Source organism: Coffea arabica, chromosome 4c (assembly GCF_036785885.1).
Source record: "Coffea arabica cultivar ET-39 chromosome 4c, Coffea Arabica ET-39 HiFi, whole genome shotgun sequence".
Lineage (NCBI taxonomy): Eukaryota > Viridiplantae > Streptophyta > Magnoliopsida > Gentianales > Rubiaceae > Coffea > Coffea arabica.
Window position 1 is genome coordinate 18,870,949 of NC_092316.1, and position 21,524 is coordinate 18,892,472.

The 21,524-nt window shown below is 35.1% G+C and overlaps 2 protein-coding genes across 5 annotated transcripts; one reads left to right on the forward strand and one right to left on the reverse strand.

Annotated features, from left to right (window-relative positions):
- Nucleotides 1–1,377: 1,377 nt before the first annotated feature.
- Nucleotides 1,378–2,621, reverse strand: LOC140004719 (replication protein A 70 kDa DNA-binding subunit B-like). The gene is made up of 6 exons (XM_072044861.1): nt 2,475–2,621; nt 2,112–2,385; nt 1,915–2,011; nt 1,695–1,819; nt 1,485–1,576; nt 1,378–1,389 (listed from the first exon to the last, which is right to left on the reverse strand). Exons 1-6 carry the CDS (start codon nt 2,619–2,621, stop codon nt 1,378–1,380), a joined length of 747 nt encoding a protein of 248 aa, XP_071900962.1.
- A 2,092-nt stretch (nt 2,622–4,713) lies between these two features.
- Nucleotides 4,714–16,272, forward strand: LOC113740446 (uncharacterized). 4 transcript variants are annotated; one of them, XM_027268075.2, is made up of 7 exons: nt 4,714–4,815; nt 5,559–6,022; nt 6,994–7,113; nt 7,209–7,262; nt 8,292–8,443; nt 11,325–11,501; nt 15,683–16,272. In XM_027268075.2, exons 2-7 carry the CDS (start codon nt 5,633–5,635, stop codon nt 15,894–15,896), a joined length of 1,107 nt encoding a protein of 368 aa, XP_027123876.1. In that variant the 5' UTR covers nt 4,714–4,815; nt 5,559–5,632; the 3' UTR covers nt 15,897–16,272. The 4 variants fall into 4 exon arrangements, 3 of the variants coding, with proteins under 3 accessions (XP_027123876.1, XP_027123877.1, XP_027123875.1); XM_027268076.2 differs by lacking the exon at nt 4,714–4,815 and having other exon boundaries at nt 4,879–5,868; nt 5,956–6,022; XR_011813133.1 differs by lacking the exons at nt 4,714–4,815; nt 15,683–16,272 and adding an exon at nt 8,955–10,900 and having other exon boundaries at nt 4,871–6,022; nt 11,325–11,436.
- The last annotated feature ends 5,252 nt before the right edge of the window (nt 16,273–21,524 follow it).

Below are 21,524 nucleotides of genomic sequence, written 5' to 3' on the forward strand. Positions count from 1 at the left end.
TTCCTGAAGTTTGTTAACCAGTTAATTTGTCACAGCTTAATAGTTTGCGTTTTCTATTTGACTTATCAGGGAAATATTAATTAGTGGATAGCTGAGAATCTTATTTGCTGCCATTGCTTTCTCTGCAAACAAATAAATTGCTTGGGGATCAAAATCCATAAAAAATATCAAGATAACCAAAAAATGCTACATTTTGCCTGATTACACCAATCCTTTTTTACTGCAAGAGATCCAAATTCTCTAATAACAAAATAGAAAATGAACGAAAACATGGCCTAAATAACAGCTAGGCCATAAGAAACATAGCATAGATTAAGATCCAAATGTGCAGCCACGAACCAAACAACCAATGAAAGTACAAATCCAGCATGAGTTGGCCTAGCTATAATAGCCAAAGAGAGTTCGATATAACATAGCCTATAATCCATACATCCAAAAGCAAACAAGGGAAGCATACACCAAGATCTAAAGAGAATTTGGCAGCATTCGCTTCAGTTTCATTGACATCATAGGAAGTGACAATTGTATAGCGAGCACCCTTCGTAGTCCTTACAGCATGATTCGAATGCTTAACATAGAATAACATTACTCCTCCCTTAAGCGCACTCATCACACGATCAGCGAGATGCACATTCTGTCGATAAATTGAAACCAATGACTCATTGCCATAGCAAAAAATCCAGCAAACAACATTACACTTTAAAACTATATATACACCAAGAAGAATAGCAGTACTTCTTGATCAGCCTGATATAAACGGTAAGAATTGATACCTATCAATCTCTCGGCCTCGTCCCCTATGGCTATTGCATTGAGTGAACTAGTGTCATCCTTGATAGCAAGAGTCACACAAGCCCTTACATTACAAAGACATAAGCAATTTAGCTAACCAAAGAGACCTCAAGAAACAACTACATATAATAAAAAATCATACGAACAAGTCAAAAAATATAACCGAGACTACCATAAGAACATCATACCTAGGGAAAGTATAAATGTCTCGGCTGCAATAGCGGCACATAATACCCTAGTTCAAAGAAAAATCATTAGGAAGATAACAATCTGGACAGGCTAGATATCACAGTCTACCCATCCTATACTCAAGAGAAACAGTGCCTTTTATCCAAGCAGTACCAATGTCCTATGGTGATTAACATACACAGCAAGGGGAAAAAGTAGGGGATACTCAAGGTGGAGATGAAAATAGTTTACAGGGAAAGATTATGATTCTAGCAAGAACATAATAGCAAACTCACAAACTTCGTTGCCTGAGCAATGAATGAGATCTGACTTATATGGCTAGAAGCAACTGGAGGGAGCAATACACATGGATTAGCATAACTCCTCTCGTGGACCATTCGTGTGAGCTCCGAGCTATTAGCTTGAAACCTAAACAAATTATAGTAATTTATTAAGGCGAAGTAATAGTAAAAAAGAAGAAAGATAAATAGAGAACAACAAATAAGGAAAAAATTTAAGAAAACAAAAGCAGCAGACCATGCTCGAAGGTTCCCAGCTTCTTGCACAATTGGTGAAACTAATATTACAGATGAAGACTGAGTTGATAATGATAAATCTAAAAAAAGGATTAAGGGATCCAGAGAACAAAGCTTAGCCAAAACCAGATTTTAAATAAAAAAAAACCTGTATGAACAAAACAGAGGAAAAGCTATTTATAACATAAAGAAGTTTACAGTTATCTGTAGTCACCCTAAGATGGACACTTATCAAAACCGGATTTTGTGCAATATTAGCCATTGTATCAGTCCCTTCTACAGCTTCGAACTCATTCCAGAGGATCAAAATAATAGGTCTAAGCCTTAACACAGAAAAACATACAAAGAAAACTCATTATTAATCCAAATACGAAAGATACACTCAATAAACCGAGGAGGAAGAAAAGCCAACACTTACTCATAGTTAACAATAACATAGTCACGCGCGACAGACGGCCCTTCTTTAAAAAATATTTCTCTAGCAGGAAAGGCACACAAAATAATTCCCATGACATCTATGAATCCTCAAAAAAGATAAATTCAGAGAAAAACAAATGTATAGGCACAAGAAAATCAAGAACGGGAGAAAAACAACCCAACAAAACATAGAGTTACCTATGAAATTTTCTATGTCAACAACAATGTCGCATGAAGCAATAGAGTGCAACCAAAAATAACATGGGAGCTTTAGAGGTTCAATTTTGATCACTTCATCAATCACAATTTCATCAGTGAAAATCCAATAAAAGCGATAAGAACCAACGCTCAAAGAAGAGTTAGGTGTCTCATAAACACGGGCTCTTGAAATGCGATACTTCTTAAACGGCACAAGTAGATTGCTAACACGATCAATATTCTCATCAATTGCAAGTGCAGTCACCTTAACACCCTAAAATAGACAAATCCACAATCAGCAAAAGAATTAAAGAAAAGTAAGAAAGAACCAATATAAAACTGCACTTAGAAATCAGAAAAAACAAAGTAGCGAAACTTCTTTATTAGCTCACTGCCACGATTTGTCTTCACGTGCGATGCCTCAATAAGCTGAACTTGAGATGTCCAACAAACCATGCAAGCATTAACCTCAGGCAAACATAACATCCCATCAGCATGCTCAGACCACATAATCTAAAGAAAAAGACGAATCAGGCTCAATGGGAAAAAACACACGAAAAAGAGGAAAACCAACAGAAAAACAAAATGATAGAATGGAGAAAGGGAAAAATTTTCCTGACAGTTTATTTATTGATTTGAATGTCTAGATTCTAAAAGGCGTTAGGGAACCTTTCTTCATCTTGTTAAATGTTTAAATACTTTACAGGTAAGCAGTGCAGTTTTATTTTTTTTCCTCATTTTTAATGATATCCTTTGCTTTTAGTAGTGCTCAGTAATGTAGGTGCAACTACATGTTCAGACTAAACAGAAAAGCCCAACCAAGTATAATGACAGGTTAAAACCTGCAGATAAAAGAATTATGCCAGGTTGGTTACTGAATTGCTTCTCACCCTCACATTCTTAGATAATTTTCTCCCACTATACAGATACATACATACATATATACAGTGCATAATGATTCATCCATCCCAGATTTTTATAAGATTTTTCATTACCGACACATATTAACACTAACAGCTATATCCATGGAGATTTTGACTGTTCATCAATTTCCAAGATTCTACAACTTCAATCAGGAGGGGCCTTATTTGGGGATTGGTTTTTTTTGTTGTTGGTTGTTGGGTAAAAAAAAAAGGCAAATAGGCAAAAAGATCTCCAAGTTTTCAATCAGTTTTTCTATTTTTTACCCCTGTGATAGCCCAGTTCAAATCATTTTGTGTATATTTTTTAGCAAGCATATTTTGCCTTTTTCTTTGGCTGTAACCTACGCATAAAAAAAAAAAAGAAAGAACTAGACAAAACACTATTATTCATTCACCAGTTCTAAAAGCACATGGAAAATCAAAAAAGGAGAAATCAAAAAAATGAAAAAAGGAGAAATGATAGAAACAAAGAAAAACCACAAGTCCGGAAGAGGATAAATGCAACAAAAGAACAATTCACCGAAAACGAAAAAGGAAATTAAGAGAACAATGAAGAGAGTACCAGGCAAAAAAGAAGGAAAAAACACAACAGTTAGGCATTACAGCAAACATAAAAAGGGAAAAAATGAATAGGAAAAGGGAAAAATGTAAGAGCCAGGAACAAGAGAAAAAAATAACCAAGCAACGCACAAAACAAGCGTAAAAGCTAGCACAAAAGCGAAAAGTATCTAACCCAAAATGTACAAAACAAAGAGTGAATGAAGAAGCGAGCTCTGGCGCTAGTAAAACTTTCGAGGGAAAAAAAGAATACCAAGGGAAAAATGGAGAAAAAATAGAGCAGTTGGACGAAAAAGCTTTAGCGTCGGGGGATGAATCTCCCAGAAGCAAAACAACAACGTCCTTTATCCTCCAACTGCACTCAAGTAATTAGGAAAAACAAGACTAAACATTAGCTTAACTAAGCCTCGAAAAAAAAAGAAATAAAAAAAGAACAGAGGTAAGCAGAACCAACCACGAATGGAGCTAATGCTGAACAGCGAAAACAAAAATACTTGGAAGAGCAAGCAGCAAGGCGAATAATGTTCGGAGAGCAAGCAGCAAGGCTCAAACCCATTAATGCTCTGGCAAGGCTGAAGAGTAAGAGTAAAAGTAAAAGTAGAACAGCAATTATTTAGTGCCATTATTGGATGAGGACAAGTGTGCGGCAAATTAAGTGCAGGTACATGAAAGCTAGTTGGATTAGTGAAATGGGAGCAACCAAAAGCAGACAGCCTTTTTTGATGTACAATAGTGGTGAACATCATGCAAGAAGACAACGAAGCTAAGTTGTGTGGGATAAAACAAGCGAAAGACAACAACTTGAAATTGAACGACGCACAACACCAACGGCATCGTTGTACCTGCCAAGAACCACGCACAACACACGTGAGAGGACGACGAAAACGAAGCCAGACCAAAGAGGTCTTCGACTCTTATTCTATTTATGTTGAAAAGAAAAAGGAAAAGAGTGGATGACGGGAGTATTGGGGGTAGAGTAGGACTTTCATAGATAAAATCATGCTGACATCATTATTTATTTAATAGTCAACCTTAATAAAGTAAATAGCAGGGGCTATTTGTTAGAGGTGTTTTCATGTGGGGGACCTTCTTGCAATACAGTTAAATCTCAAGGTAAGATGTGTAGTTTGGGCAAACCTCAGTGGAGGTAAATGTAATTAACCCGATAATTCCGTATAGATGTATTACAAGAGCTTCGCCCTCCGCCCTTACGCTGCAATGAGGTACGAATTCAAGCTCTCTCGTTCTCTTTCCTGTTTAAATTTGCTCAAAAATTCATGTTCTCCCCACCCCCCGCCCTCCCTTTTCTTGTCTGGACAGTCTATCTTTGTTCTGTTTCTTTCCTTTTTCCATTTTTCCTTTTACTTTTTTGAGCATTGTTCCATTACTTCCTGAAAATCTTACTTTCTGATGTAAATTACTGTATATTGTTAATCTGCATTTTATTAGCTTTTCATTGTGTAAATTATTTTGCTTGTAGGAACAGCAATTTTGTGTTTTGCATTATATTTTATGCGTTAGGTCTCCAGGCATACCCATATCAGAAATTTTTGTGCTGTTTGGATTTGCAATTTTTTGAAGCTTTTGTAGAAAAATATATTGAAGTAATGTGATGTATGTCATATAAATAGGTAATCAGGAAATATGTCTATGGCATATTGCTATAATTTTGCTCTCTTCGATGTCTTCTAGTTATATGGTAGCATGCGTAAGATAAAAAAAAATAATCAAGAAATATGTCAAAGAAATATTGCTAAAATTTTTCTCTCTTCGATGCCTTTTAGTTATATGGTAGTAATATGATTTATGCAAGAGGTAATCGGGAAATATGTAAAGGAAATATTGCTAAAAGTTTTCTCTTTAGTGCCTTTTAGTTATACTTAATGTTTCTCTGGTATTGTATTTAACTGGTGCCGTGAATTTGTGCTTCATTAACAGCATTGATCAATTTTCTTTCCTCATGTAGGATAATTGAGAGGCCTTGATCATATCAAGCTGTCTGGTACTTGGATTCGACTATTATTACGTGTAATTGAAGAAATGGTACTGTGCTTGGTTCCTTATTTCTTGAGTTTTCCTCAAAAACCAAGTCGCAAGCAAGTGAATACCAGGAATTATTGTCGACGACCAGCATTTAGATCAGCATGTGTTTTCAGGCCTCAGATTTTGCCTTCTACCAATACAGAGGCTAATGGATTGCGTGTTTTCATAGTGTCTGACTTGCATACGGACTACCCTGAGAACATGACATGGGTGAGAGATTTATCAAAGAAGAGGTACAAGAATGATGTCCTCCTTGTTGCTGGAGATGTAGCTGAGACGTACATGAATTTCATGTTAACAATGTCCCTTTTGAAGGATAGGTTTGAACATGTGTTTTATGTACCTGGAAACCATGATCTTTGGTGCCGCCGGGAGGATCATAGTTATGTAAGTAGTGTTTACTGTGTATATTTGGCAATGCAAATATGACTTTTATCAGTTTATGCATTTATAGAGAGTAAAGATTGGGATGTGATCTTGACTTGGCATAGCTCATTACTTTCAGAGATATTTGAACTTCATTCATTGGATGGTGCCCTTAATTAGTTTACATCACTCGCTTCAGTTTCAAACACCAAACCTGTTTTCTAGAAAATGGGAACTCCTTTTTTATGCAAATCCTTTCAAAAGATAGGCTAATGAGAGCATTTCATGGTAAGGTAATTGAGCTATAGCCCACCCTGGACTCTAGACCCAAAACTTTTTTGCGTTTCTTGTTACTGAGAATAGAACATTGGTTTGCAAATTGTGATGGGCAGCCAATAAACTTTTAACATGTAGTAGGCCATGCTTAATGAAAAAGGAGAAGACACTTGACCATTTCAATATTGTGTATGGGATCATTTGAGCATGTGATTTTATTAGTTCTCCTCATACTTCCACTTATAAGGATTCATTGGCGATTTATTGTTTTCAGTGCATGAGTTTCAATTTGCTCCTCAGAAGACCCAGGGCCATCACGAGTTGTTAAAATTGGTATTGTCATTGAGTTAAAAACTTGATCTTCTTTTAATAAATGATAAAAATCATAAGTCAGGGAAAGTTTACATCAATCATTGAACTCTTACCAACTGAAGGATACGAGATGATCCTCACGGGAATTTTCAATTTCACTTGAGTTTCAGGATGTATTTTTGTCCAACTCTGTCATACTTCAAGCCTTGCATCCAAGATATATGCAAATTTGACACTGTGCTTTGTGAGAAATAATTGGTCAATATTTACATTATTTTATGGATACAAAGTATTGCTCTATATTAAAAAAAGTTATTGCTCTATATTAGCTTGCACCTAAATGTGTTTTACAATGCCAACTTGTGAAATTACATTTTTTTTTTGTTATGCTTCCCACCTATCAGTTTGATTCTTTTGAAAAGCTGGACAAATTACTGGATGCTTGTCAAAAGATTGGAGTAGAAACAAAACCTGTAATACTTGATGTTCTGGGAATTATACCCCTGTTTTCATGGTACCATGAGGTAAACTTACAGTTTGATTAAATCGCTACATTGAGATTGTACATTATTCATCTTAGTTGTTACATTTAGCCATAAATTCATTTGCTTTCTCGCAGAGTTTTGATAAAGAACTGGACATACCTGGCTTTCGGATTCCGTCCTTGGAGATGGTGATTCACTTTCTTTCTCCTTGTAAGGATTTTAACATCTTTGATTTGACATTTTAACTAACTAAATCTTTGATTTGCATTGAGACTTAGGTGCACTTGATTGATTATGCAAATTGTATTCTATGGAAATGAATTTGTTTACCAGGTCAATGCGTTGCTCCCTTGCTTGCCTCTCCTTCCATCCATGCCCCTTCAAGGTTTAGGCTGTAGAAAACAGAAAAGATACTCCTGTTTGTCTAGGAACAAGAATTTAATTCTGCCATTTTTGACCATGAAGTTAAAGAAGGAAATGCCCCATCTTTCTGCAAAAGGGCTTGTCTTTTGGTCATCTTGCACATTTAGATAAGAGGTGGTACTGAAATGCATAAAGAAATGTAAATGCAGTGTCTTAATAACCCAAGTTTCTGCATTAGGTGTGTTATTTTCCTAGATTTCTAATTAATACTTTGAAATCTTGAATCCAACTTTGTTGTTGTATGCCCAACTTGCTCTTACCTTATGCTACACTCATTTTGGTGACTGGTTCCTTCTTTGCAATTTTATGCCCCCTTTACAGTACACTGATTTCTAGTGATCATTTTCTGATTTGCCACATTCTGCCCCCTTGATGGCCTTGTATATTTTTTCACTTTTACAGAATATTAGCATAGTGGCTTAGACAAAACCCAAGAAAAAGAAGTATGACTTTAGTCTATCATCGAGGTTTTGATTTCCAGGGAAAATCAGGAGAAGACCTTAAATAGGGGGCCAATTTAACTGGCACCTTTGAAAGTTCCAGAACTTAAAAGACATATGTAAGCTAGACAATTTTTTGCAGTCTTATCTCTATCTACAACTAGTGTCTAGTTAAGCTAATTGTCCGGCTGATCATCATTTCCAAACTCCTTGAAGGTGCTTAATTTGTCCTGCATCTGATAGTATGTCTCCTTGACATGAAGGAGGAATTTTCATTTCAGCTGTCATTTTATGTGGACTGTAGCAATCAATGCGTTTTGCTGTTTTTTATAAGCTAATTCCTAACATTTACAGGCTTGTAAGGACTTCCGTGCATGCAAATGGGCAAATGACGAGAATTCTCTTGCTCTCTTCTTTGATGTCATGAATGATAAGAACAACGATTTAGTTGAAGAAATCAAAAGCAAATGCAGCCAAATTATTTCTTTCTCTCACTTTCTTCCGAGGTTTGTAATTGTTTCGGCTAGACCTATCCCTTTATATTACTTGTGGTTCATTACTTCATTTGAATTTGACCAAAAAAACAAAGGAAAGTAAATATAGTATCTATAAACCTGAATATTGATGCGTAGTCTAAATTTAAACGCCTTATTATCCTTCTAAGATGGATAAGTATTTGTGTGGAGTAAGTCTTGCCCTATTCTATGAGCAAATGAACAGCACCATTTAGCATTCTTTAACATTTGTTCAATACAAAAGAATCTTTATTTTTATTTTTTTATAATGCACCTTAGGATCCCATTAATATGATTCTTTATCTTCAAAGAAGGTTATCTGAGAAGATATAAACATTGGAATCATTTTGTTATTGTTACTTATTTCTTTTTCTTTTTCTTTTTTCCCAGTCAATTAATCTAAATTCAAGTGTTTGTCATTGGAAGATTAAGTGAAGTAATGTTAACAGCATAAAGGCAATTATCTCATTGTAGCAGATAGCTCATGCTTTTCTGTTTGTAGTGATGATGTAAGTGAAGGTAAGGATTCAGGTGAAATTCGTGAAGACAGCAAAAGGACCAGAGTTGAGTTGGTCATCTTCTTCCTTGCAGTTAATCTAGGGTCCATATGGTTTGAACAACTGTGGTTTATCACTTCAAATTGTCAGAAAAAAATCAATTACTGTAAAAAATCTCATGCACAAGTTGTCATCTTCTCACGTGTATTTAAAAAAAAAAAAGGATACTGCTCTTCAATGAATCTTCAAATACTCTTTAAAGAAGTGAGATGATGCTTATGGTACAACAGTTATGTTCTATCAAGGAGAAAAAGCACCTTCCACTGCTTTGCCCCCTGAATGATTTTTTGCAGCATTGCCTGATTTAGCTCAGTGTGTGGTTGAGTATTTGGTAAGGAGGCTAACCTTTTCAATGTTTCATAAAACAATACAAGGGGAAAAGGAACACTTAAAATGCAATCTTTGGAAATTGTAACAAATTCTTCTGAGCTTAATGTTTCATTAGATTAAGTCAAATGTTGATTCCTCTTTCTTTTGTCGGTTCTTTTCTTCTTTTTGTTTGCCTGGTTAGTTCTTATCTGTTTAATGGTCATGTTAACTAAATACTTAGTCTTATAGAAGGGGCATTAATCTGTAACTGCTGAACAATTCCTACATAAAGTATTCCAAAGTATTACTAGGTAAAGAAATCATGTTAGAGGTTTAATGCTTTTTAAACATTCTAACTTAAGTTGATTAGTTCTCATTTGTTGCAGTGAAAATTATAGACGAGTTCCTCTTCTTGTCTTTTCTTCCATTTTTGTTCAACTTTCATGCTCTACTTGTTAAGGAGTTTTTACTTCATTGTCAAACTTCTGGTGTCTTGCATCCTTGTGAATTTCATCCGCCTTTGTTCATTCTAGAAGGCCACCTTGATTCAAAAGAAGATTTCACTAAAACATGTTTTTGAATTATTTGACCTTCAACTTTGGATTATAGGATAATTGATCAATTATTTCTTAATGAAACTTGTACAGTATTGGGTTGTTTGGGGTGCTGTTTAAGCAGATAGGCTGCACCTCTGTATTCTGCTTTCATGAGTGTCTCAAATAACATACATAGGAAAAGATGAACTAGATGAGTTCCATCTGGATCAGCTGATGCCCTCAAAGTTATCCAACATTCGTAGGGCTGTTTACACAGTCTCTGTCAGCCAACTAATTGACTTAGAGCGACGGACCAAGTAATAACATAAGACCAGTAAATCTGTGAAATTATGAAATGTTTTCGCCTTCTTTTCACGTGTATCTATTTTCCACTATGAACATTGGCCAACAATGTAGGAAAATGCATGCCATTTCTTTGAAATTTTCCTGAGTTATGTTTCTTGCCAGTTGAGGATAGATGGTCATTAACTGTTTATTAGAGACTTTCTAATCTAAGTGCATTTGTCAACAATGGAAAACTGAATTTGGTGAATCAGAAGTAATGTGTGTTGATTTATTCTCATCTCCTGATAGTAAAAGGGACAGGCAAAACCAAGGTTAAAGAATTTTTTATCAGGAAATGGTCTGATTATTTCCTTCACATTCTAGTTTTGTTAAATCAATTTAGTTTCCTAGACCATTATTATTCCTCAAGCTAGTAACCAGTGGTCTAAAGCTGGCAATATAATGCATGAATTTTGGAGGCATAAATATGTGCTCATTTCATGTGTTTGGTGAAGAAGAAAAGCAGAACCCTTCAAGGAAATAATCACCTCAGAATTTTCTTCATGATAGTATCCTTTCACATGCTGTCTAAATAATTTACTGCAAAAGAGATTCCGGATCTACATCACTTTCCTGCCAAACAAATGGGGTCATTGAATGGTATGTGCATCAGAGAGGAGAACTAAATGGCAAGGGTACCATGAATGGCATCAATGGAGCTTTCAAGTGATTGTTGGTTGACAACTAAATGCAAAAGAAAGGTGAGCTTGTTTGTGTAAATCTGCAAGGGGCTGGCTAAAAGCTGCCTGGACTCAAAGGCGGAGAGCTTCTATCCATTTATTTGTGCGTATGCTTTTGAGTGAAAAATATGAAAGGACTAGCCTTGAATTTGGTTTAACAGCAAACTGGAAAGAGACTTGATGAGGGGACATGAATGCTCAAGCCTTAGATTTTTGGCTTTATATTAAGATTCTCTGAATTAATTCCTTGCTTCATGGTCGTCATGTGGTACTATGTTGTGTTTCCACCTTAGTAAAAGCTTGAGATGTTATTCAGAGAGTTGCATTTTCTCTATAGACCCTAATAGATTGGAAAAATCCATGGCTTTTGATTTGGCAGGTTGACTTGGGATCATGGCTTGGATATATTTTACATTACTGATGAATAACTGTTTTGTTGATGCAGGCAGGAGCTATGCCCGGAGAAGAGAATGCTTTTTTATCCTAAGCTTCCAAAAGTAATTGGCTCTGACTTTCTTGAATCCCGAATAAGATCCATACATGGAAATAAAGGTGCTGCATCTGCATGCCATGTTTTTGGTCATACTCATTTCTGTTGGGATGCTCTGCTTGATGGCATCAGGTAATCCTTTGTCCCTTTCTATTAACTGCTGAGCTTTTAGATGCTACAGATCACACTGCTTATCAAATATCTCCAGATGTCCTCATCCTCTCTAGTTGGTGGGTTTTATACATCTAGTTAAAAGTGAGCTTATTTGGTTATTTTAGCAGTATACATACCTCTAAAGATAGTGAAGTCCAAAATCAGACATAATATGATGCATTAAGACTTTGGAGGTTGTAAGCAGCATTATATAGCTGTATACCATGTTTATATGCCACAGGTGAAAACAGCACTATTTGGAGTTAAATTCGTAGGTTAATTTGTTATGGAATTGGAGAATGCTCGAAGACGTATGAAGAAACTCTCTGATAACGAGAAAATTTAATAAATTTTTAGGGTCTGAAGACTAAAATCAGGTTACTTTAAATGGTCTCAGCCTATCTCAGGGAAAAGAGCAGTGTGTTTCTGACAAGAGAAATCACCCTGCAGAGAGGAAATGATTTGTTGACATCACAGTGAAGGTTTATCCTTCTTGTTTATTGTAAAGTATTTCAAGCAATATGCTTCATCTAAATGTGTAGGCAGGTTGGAGGTCTGTGCAATGCAGATGCAGATATGGATATGTATGTAAAAGACGCATATGCTTGTGTGTGTTGGTACATGCACTGATCTTTCTGATCATGCACATTGATGCCTTCATTGATAGGTTTTTGTCTTTTGCAATTCAGGTTGCAACCCCCTCCTGAGTCTTTCATAATGCTTTTACCTTCAATAAAAAATGTAGAAGCATGTAGATCTCTACACACTTCTCTATATTCTGCATGCATGTCCTTGTGGAAAGAGAGAGAGACTATGGCAAATTTGGATTAAATTTGTGAAATGACTCTTCGTAGCTTGGTCATATTTTGATGGCTATTCCAAAAACGGCTTCCCTTCCAGTAGAGTATTAATTTACTCAAAGTGTTAAGATTTAGCAAGGGGTTAGAAAAGTAATGCTGGCGATTGAGAAGTATTATATGCATGTTAGGTATGAATAGCTTAATACTGTTCTGAAGGTGTGGGGTTCACTTAAAAGCCAGCAATAATACTATCTAGTATGACACGTTCTGCATAAGGTGACATATTCGCTTATAAACTAGCATAGGATGACATGTTCTGCATGAAACTTTGCTCTACTAATCTGGCATCTGATGAGCAAATTTAGGCCATTGGGGGGCTGTGTTGCTTGTTAAGCAGTTAGTCATGACAGTCCTTGAGATGTCAGTGAAAGGCTCCAAAGAGATTCTGGTTAGTGGGATCAGCAATTTGTTTTGGAGACATGAGGTTTGTTTGATGAGTTGTGCATCAGTGACAATGCCTGGTGCTCAGGCACGTAAGGAGTCTACTAGCACTTTTCCTCGGGTATTTTTTGATGTAAATGTCACAAAGAATCTCTTGTACATACTTTTACCTGATAAGAAATTAAATTAGACTAATAATGCACAAATGCATATGTAGCAACTAGTTTTTCATGAAGAACGTTGGAGCTGAACCCAAGCTTGAGTAGTACTCAGGTATGGTACTAATTCAGCAAGAACCAAACATGACTTTGAGCTCTGTCATTGACCTTGAAAGTTAGATTGATCAAAATCAATGAAATCAGATTTGTGATGCCTAGAAACCAATTGCAAAAGGTTCAGGAAAATGATACTAAATAAGCAATCTTGGTTTAACAAAAGGTTACCAATGTATCAATTACAATGCATTCTGTAGCCAACATGTCAGTCTTCACTCTGCAATTTCCCACAGAAAAGCAAGCATCAAGGGTTATGATTCTTGATAAAACTTAAGAGGAGTCATGCTGGAGAAGAAATGGGAAGGAAGAGGGACAGAGTTCTCAAGTCTTCCATTTCCCATAAGCATGTAGAGCTCCTGGTAATTGGTGTCACTAAAGATGAAGATGGATGAGCATCTCAGAGGAGGGGGGGGGGGGAAAGAGGGGAGAGAGAGAGAGAGAGAGATGGCTAAAATGCTCAACTTTCTCTAGACAAGAGCAGTTCTGTTGCAGGACTTATTTAGGGGAGCTCTTCATCGATCAATTGTGTGAGAAAGGTCAGTGAATTTAGCTCTATCAGAACTTTGATGGGAACTGTTGGTTGTGATCAAGAAGGATTAAGAATGTAGCAGAAAGACGAGTAAGAATTCCTCCTCATTTTCCTTAGGATAGGTTGCCAATATTATGGTTGCTATCAATACTAAAATAAATAAATAAATAAATATTTAAAATTGAGCTTGTAATTCAATTTGGCTTTAATATCATTGTTGCCATTTGTACAGGAAACTATTACAACTGATACTTGTAGCAAACAAAACTTGGAGGCCAAGCTAATGAAAATTAATAATTAGGGAAGCTATAGGACAAGGAATCAGGAAGCTGAATTTGATTTAGCATTTAAAAGTTTGGACGCCAAGAAATGACTGCAGAAATCACTCTGTTGATTTGAAATGCCTAAATGTGACTAAAGGGGTGCTAGTTTAGCCTCTGCAGAAAGCACTAATGTACCACTCAACCTTAAGATTCTAATAAATCATAATAGAGGTAGTAATGTATTTTGCATCAAAGTTATATTGAAACATCTGGGAAGTCTATGATTATGTTGTCTCATTGAATCCCCAAATGCCTTTCATGTGCGTTCTGGGTCAATTTTTCTTTTCTCCTCCTCTTGTCATGGTTTTCTTTCATCCTTCAAATCATTTTCTTGGTTCTTCCAGTGTACATATATGAAAGCCTTCAAACACCTTACACTGATATAAAAGAGATTATAAGTATCTTGAACAGGTTTCCACTGCGTTTCTCTTCTCATTTGCATATGCTTGTACCTGTTTTGTAATTGTTAAGTAAATTAGTTCGCTCGGTAGACAGCTTATCTGTTTGATTTTTTGAATTCTACATGTAGCAAATGATGATGATATGTGCTGTTTGGTTGAGCTAGGGATACATGCTAGAATTTATTTCTTTGCATTGTTTCAAATACATCTATTAAAAAGTTAACAACCTAAGCTTCTAGCAGAATCTTGTTAATAGTGGGAACATCTGGGATGGTTTGAATCAATAGTGGACTTAGTGTCTCAGATTAATTATCTTGTTTCTCCTTGTTCGCTGTAGTAAATACAATACAATGTGCAGGTTCAACATCTCTTGGCCAGCTGAGTTTAAAATAACAAATTGGAAAGATGATAGCTATTTTCTTTCTTTGAAACATCAGTATAAAGGTTTTTAAACTTTCATATGCAACTAAGTTGTAACATTTTCTATATCCAGTTAAGTGAATGAAAATGTTTTCTAGTTACTGGAGAAAAACTTTGGAAAATGATCTATAGCTAATTGAGGAAGTTGCCCCAAGATATTCATTTAACTAACTTGCGTCTGATAGATCCTAGTTGTCTTCTGAAATTTAAAGCAGACCTGGTTTGTTTGAATATATGTTGCATACTAGTAGTTTCCCTTCAAAGTCTGATTTGAAATTATAGTATTACTTAAACATGTACCATATTCCAGTAAATTTTCCACGTAGTGTAATTTGAAGAGAAATTTGAAAGGAAAGAAACTTTAAGATCCATTATGAGAACCTAGCAGAATATTTCCTTTCTGACCTGAGCAGAGAAAACTTAAGGTTGGACAGACCATTTTGTTTTATTAGGATTATTTGTTATTGCAGGTTTAAATTTACTCTTTGATATACTTGGGGTATAGTGTGGACGAGGGAAACCAAGGGAACTGGTGTGCGAGATGAAACATCATCTCCAGGGTACTTTTAGGGTGGTTTTTGAACTTTCTTAGAAATACCGAGTATCAAGGGGAACGTTGGGTGAGAATTGACTACAGATGTTTACTGAATGTAAAGATTAAAATAGTGACAGTGGGGACATGAATTGTCTCCCGTGTTAATTGAAGAGTATATTAAAACGTCGCTTTCCCACTATCATCTTTTTGAAGAATTTAGTGAAGTGTCAATGATTGGTGCTAAAGATAGGCCAGTAAAACCAATCAATTAGCGAATTCAAACTTGTCCATTTCCTTATTTGAAACTTGAAATGATATCCTCTCTAAGAAAATAAATAAACGAAAATAGATGAAGTAAAGTAAAAAGTAGATTCCAACTACAATGAGTGGGATGCTAATTGCTGATTTGGGCCTCCATTGGCATACATGTATGTAGGTACGTGCAGGCACCGTTAGCTTATCCGCGAGAGAGGAAAAGGAGAATGAATGGAGGCGAAGACTGGCTACCCTTTTGTATTTACTATGACAGCAAGTTTGCAGAGAGGCTTTCGCCATGCTACTGGTCCGATTATTATTCCCAGAATGCCAGAACTCCTGATATTACCCAGCTAGCCCCTTGGGTCAGCAGATTTTATACCCGATTATCATGATTTTTATGGCAATACAGCAGCAGACGCTTTGCCATTACACCACTATCAGGCGAATTATGGATCGAACATCCAAGCTTCAGCAATCATTTTCAACCATACGGTACTGATTCTCCATTGGGATGACACAGAATCTTAGCATTTCATTGTTGAAATACCATTCTACAGTTCATGGAGTGGAATCTCTATACAGATGGCTGCGGTTTTTGTCAAATGTATAGTTGTATGATTAACTACATTCATTCTTGTTAGTCTTATGAACTAGCATCATTTTCTGTTTTCTTGTATGACCTCTTGATGTTTCAAAATTGTATTGTGGTATGAACTTAAAGCACGAAATAAGAGGTCTTCCTGAATATAATTTATAAGCTTTTTTTGAGCACCCTTGCATAATTGGTTGCTTCCATAAACGGAATGTACAAATAGACCTTCTATTTTTGGGATTTTTTTAGCTTCAACACATATATATTTTAGGATTAATCGCGCTTTTTAGTCGGGTCGCCTCTCAATTTGCCTCCCCCAATCTAACGGAAGTTAAAGTAAAGAACATTTCATCCAATTTTACCCTTAGCCAGGAGCACGCTTAGTTCTCAAGGAAAAATCTTACTTTACCTTCTCCGGAAATAAATATACACATTATTTTGATGGTGTATGGTCATTTATTTGTTGCAATATAATGTATAAAACTAATACAATTAATTTCACAAGTTGTGTTGACAAAAAAAAAAAAAAAAAAAACTTCTTATGGGTTCACTCTAATTTCAACATTTCTTTAAATTATTTTTTATAATTTTATTTCAATTTAACGGCTTTCATATTTATGTTGTTCACATTAATTTATAAATTAAATCATCCATCGTAATTCCTTTTAAAATTTTTAACTTTAACCTTAAATCTTTGACCTCAAAGAAGAAAAAAGAAACGAATCATCTAAAAAAATCAATACATTTGACATTGATAAAAGTTCTTTTTGGAAGCACTTTGTCAAAATTTATGCATCAAAGATAACGATCAATGATTTGTAAACATAAATTTAAAACCTATTATGATATGAAATAATTATATTATTAAATTTGAATGTAAATTTAAGTTTTGCAGATTTGTGATTAACTTCAAAAAATAAGAGGGTATTTAATTAAGGGAAAATCCACTTTTCGTCTTTAAAGTTTGAGTTAGGGACACATTTCGTCCCCAAACTTTTAGACGCACTATATTTAGTACATGATTAATTATTGTGGACCACGTTTAATCTAAAAAGGGTAAAACATTCAATTTGGATGGAGAAGACTGACATGACCGTTAATTTTGATTGAAAAATTATTTTTACTTAACGGCTACATGCTAACCACATGACTTTCTCTATCCAAATTAAGCAATTTACCGTTTTTGGACTAAATGTGGCAAAAATAATTAATTCATATACTAAAAGTGGTGCGTTTAAAAGTTTGAAGACAAAATTTGTTCCTAACTCAAAGTTTTAGGGATTAAAAGTGGATTTTTCCCATTTAATTAAAGAGATAATTTCAGAAACCTCCCTTGATATTTTTGATAGTTGTACTGATCTCCCTAAGGTTTTACAAATTTCATTGACCTCGAGCATTAAAATAATATTTTCATGGGTGAGATGATATTTTATTCAACAAATGCTCTTTTGGTCGTTGTATTAGTAAAAGATTGAAAATCATTAAAAAAAGAAAAACAAGTACTAAAGTTCAGGGGGTATTAGTACAACTCACAAACTTTTTAATTGTAGTTATGTACACTTTTTTTTTATTTTATATACTTCTAACCTTAAACTTATGAAAATTACTTAAATCTTTTATTACTTAATTATGAATTGTTAAGATAACTACCTATAACTAATTTTTAAGTATCTAAACAGACCCGAAAAAATAATTGTTTCAAATATTGTAACTACCAAAATAACTATCATTTGATGAGGAAAAAGGTTAAAATACCACAATTTGTTTTAGTGATGACAAAATTTTATGCAAAATTAATTTGCAAAAAAAAAAACCATTTCTGAAACTGACATTGCATGTGCCTTTAACACTAGTACTTCCTAATGGCGCTATCTTGGTGTCTGATTTGGTGCCTTTTCAAAACTTGCAGCCATGCTTTTTAATTAGACATCAAACAACAGTGAAATTTGTTAGAGGAGGTTAGAAAAATTTTTAAAGCCTCAAGAGAGGTTCGTGCATCTATCAGAAACCTCAAGTGAGGTTTCTAAAATTATCCCTTAATTAAAACATAGAAGGATACTTTAACCCATTTATCACTACAACATGGCCAATTTTGTCATCACGTTGATATTTATGATAGTGTTAGCAAAACTAATCGTTGACTTTTTTTCGGTGGAAGTGTATATTACTTTGGTTGAGGGGGCAAAATGTCCCCTAGTGAGGGGGAAAAAGTGTTATTAATCCAAAACAAAAATAAAAAGAAAAATTGACGCTTAGTTTTAGTAACACTGCAAAGTATTGACGCAGTGAGTAAATTGCTTGTATTGTAGTGTTAAAATAAGTAAAAATGTAATGTAGTGACTAAATTGCCCATGTTACAGTGTTAAATGGGCAAAAATACCTTTTCTATTGTTTACCTAATATCTTCTCAAGTTTTGGAGTTAATGATAAAGCTCCAAAACATATGTATAAACTATAAATTGAATTATTTTATATCATAATATATTAAAATTTTTGTTTAATCATCATTGATCATTATCTTATGCATAAATTTTGACAAAATGTGTATAGATTTTGTCAATGAAGTTTCCGAAAATTTTTTATTAATGTCAGTTTTATTGATTTCTTGATGACCAATTTCCATTTTTTCTTTGAGGTCAAAGATTTAAGGTCGATATCAAAAATTCCTTTTATAATAGATGCAATAATCCATAATTAATGTGAAAAAGAAAACGCCACTAATTCAAAATGGAAAGAAAATTATGAAAGTAAGCTTTAAAGCAATGTTGAAATTAACGTGATTTTATATGAAATTTCTTTTTCTTAATAAATGTTTGGAATAAAGAATGTTAGTTTTAGGTATCATAAATTGTATTATAACTTATATATAATCATATATTACTAAAATAAAATGTGTAGTTTTCTATTAAGGAGGGCAAAGTAGGATATTTACTTAGTTCGAAGGGGTGAAGTGTGATGAATGGTAAGGGTAAAAGTGGAAAAAATGTTTTACTATTTGGAGTCCTTTCAAAACTTAACTTCCATTAGTTATAATGGAGGTTTCTTTGGAAAAACTGTTTTACTATTTGGGGTCCTTTAAGAACTTAACTTCCATTAGGACGTTTATTAAAGATTTTTCTAAGATAACTAAACCTCTATATGATTTACTATCTAAATATGTAGCTTTTGTCTTTGATGATGCTTAATTAGATGCTTTTAATAAACCAAAAAAAGAGTTTACATCTGCACCTATAATCATTGCATCTGATTGGAATTTTCCTTTTGGCTTAAAGTGTGATGTGCATGATTATGCAGTAGGAATTGTTTCAGGCCAAAGAAAAGACTGAAATTTCATGAAGTACACTATGCTAGTTGTGACGATCCCGCCATTCCCTAGTGCGTACCCCAGGTTTAGCTAATCGTTTGTCTAACTCTCGCCAGGACTTACTCTCTCAATTTAAAAACAAAAATTATAACTTCAAGAACAAGAGGAGCAGTAGTTTCCAACCAGAAATATATATACATATTTGTTTATCTCGAATATGTGACGCCCCAACCTCTTCCTAGGGCAAACCCTAGGGTATCGCGAGGTGCTTGCTTAACTCTCGTCAGGACTCACGCAGTCATTCTAACTTAATAAAGAACTACAAGTCAACCATTGACTTAGGATTTAGAAATACTTCGAATATACAAGTTACAACTCTTAAGGCTACCATTTACAATTACAAATCAAAATACCCAAGTATAACAAAATTTACACTTTAAAAGTCTCCAATTTCATACAAAAGGTATACTAGCTTCCATCAAAAGCCGTTAGTCTAGAATCACCAACTTCCACCTCCAAGTCCTGTTAAGGAAAACAAATTTAAAGGTATGAGCTAACGCTCAGTGAGACCAAGAAAAATCAAGCAAGCAAGCAAGTAGTACAAATTAAATTGAATAACACACTTAAAAACGACTTAACATGAAATTTCATTTAAATGCACAAATAGGAAGTAAAACACACGTAAAGGATACAGGAGCTCTCAGGAACTAAATCCATATTGCTTCATAGATAATCTTGATCCACAATTTCCAAGTGTTGACGCTTCGTCAACCAAGCAAGTAACAAGTCCGTAGAAACTTTTTACCAATTTCCGTCCACCGTTATACCCCCTACCGGACCCAAACGTCAAACAAGTTTTTGATATTATTTGAGTATATCCAAGCAAGTCAAGTATATGAACCCAAGGTTCACCAAGCTCCTCAACCAAGCCCTTGCTAGCTTGATTTGAATGGCTAGCCATTGGGTTTTGGGTGTCCCTACAAGTATAAGTGGGCGATGAGACAATACTCTTTTTTTTTAACGAAACGATAAGATTTTTCCATTCAATAAAAAGAATTTACATGTGCGAGCAAAGGCTCGAAAAGCTTTACAACTAGTGCTCAATTGCACTGAGGAAAATACCATTCCTCATCCATAAGAATGCTTGAGGCATAAGAACTTAATCTTTTACTATTTGTCATATTTTCTTCACTGACCAGCTCAAAAGAGCACATGCGAAACATCTTCTGCAATTCAGTAATATCATCAATCAGTGTAGCTAAATGGCTTTCTGAGGAGCTCTGATGCCTTAACTGTCTCAGTAATTCCTTGTTGTGGGAAAGGGTTTTAATTCTGTCCCAATGTTGTTCCATAGCTTTACTTAAGACCAGTTTGACTACTGCCGCATCATCAAGGATCTTATTTCCAAGTGTTCTCTCCTTTAGTGCCCATTCGACAACCCTTGTGTGCTGGTATGTCCTAGCTATAGCTCCAACTCCAAGTGAACACTGCCTTTGCTAGCTTGTTGTATTCACTTCCAGTATTATGATCCCCTCATTTTCATGCTCCTGCTGATGTATTGATTGGTTGGTAGTTGTTTCTCCTGTGTTCATTCTGTCTTTAGTTTTCCTAGCTCCTCTTGTTCCAGCCACTCCTTCTGAGCCTTGTTCAAAATCTTCACTGGTGAACATCTGCTTTGGTTTTCAAATTCCTTCTTATTTCTTTCTTTCCACATATGCCACAGAATGTTTGCAGTAAAACCAATGGGCTGTGCCCCTTCTGGTCTAGTCTTTGCCTCTAATATTTTGCTCTGCCATCATTTGAAGTCTAGCTCCATCCCATTGTATAGGGGCCATTTTCCATATGTCCAAGGTATGCGGGCAACTTAAGAGTAGATGTTCCACTATTTCCTAGTTCTCCCCACAGGCTCTACGTATTGGATCTCCCAATCCTGTCCTTCTGAAGACTGCTTCTCTAACTGGCAATGCCCCTTGGATGTACTTCCAAATAAACAGCTTAATCTTGTGTTTTATGTTGAGCTTCCAAAGAATATTCCACATCTGCTTCAGCTGTTGACTTCCTTCCATTATGCTTGGACTAGCTTCTCCTGATTTTGCCTTCTCAATGCTATCATTTTCTTCCATC

Coding starts and splice junctions, on each gene's coding strand:
- LOC140004719 (XM_072044861.1), bottom strand. CDS start 2,621: ATGTGGTCTGAGCATGCTGATGGGATGTTATGTTTGCCTGAGGTTAAT. Junction 1,820..1,914: donor TATGTTATTGTTAACTATGA/GTAAGTGTTGGC, acceptor TTCTGTGTTAAG/GCTTAGACCTATTATTTTGA. Junction 1,577..1,694: donor TAGGGTGACTACAGATAACT/GTAAACTTCTTT, acceptor TCCTTTTTTTAG/ATTTATCATTATCAACTCAG.
- LOC113740446 (XM_027268075.2), top strand. CDS start 5,633: ATGGTACTGTGCTTGGTTCCTTATTTCTTGAGTTTTCCTCAAAAACCA. Junction 6,023..6,993: donor GCCGGGAGGATCATAGTTAT/GTAAGTAGTGTT, acceptor CCCACCTATCAG/TTTGATTCTTTTGAAAAGCT. Junction 11,502..15,682: donor GCTCTGCTTGATGGCATCAG/GTAATCCTTTGT, acceptor ACATGTATGTAG/GTACGTGCAGGCACCGTTAG.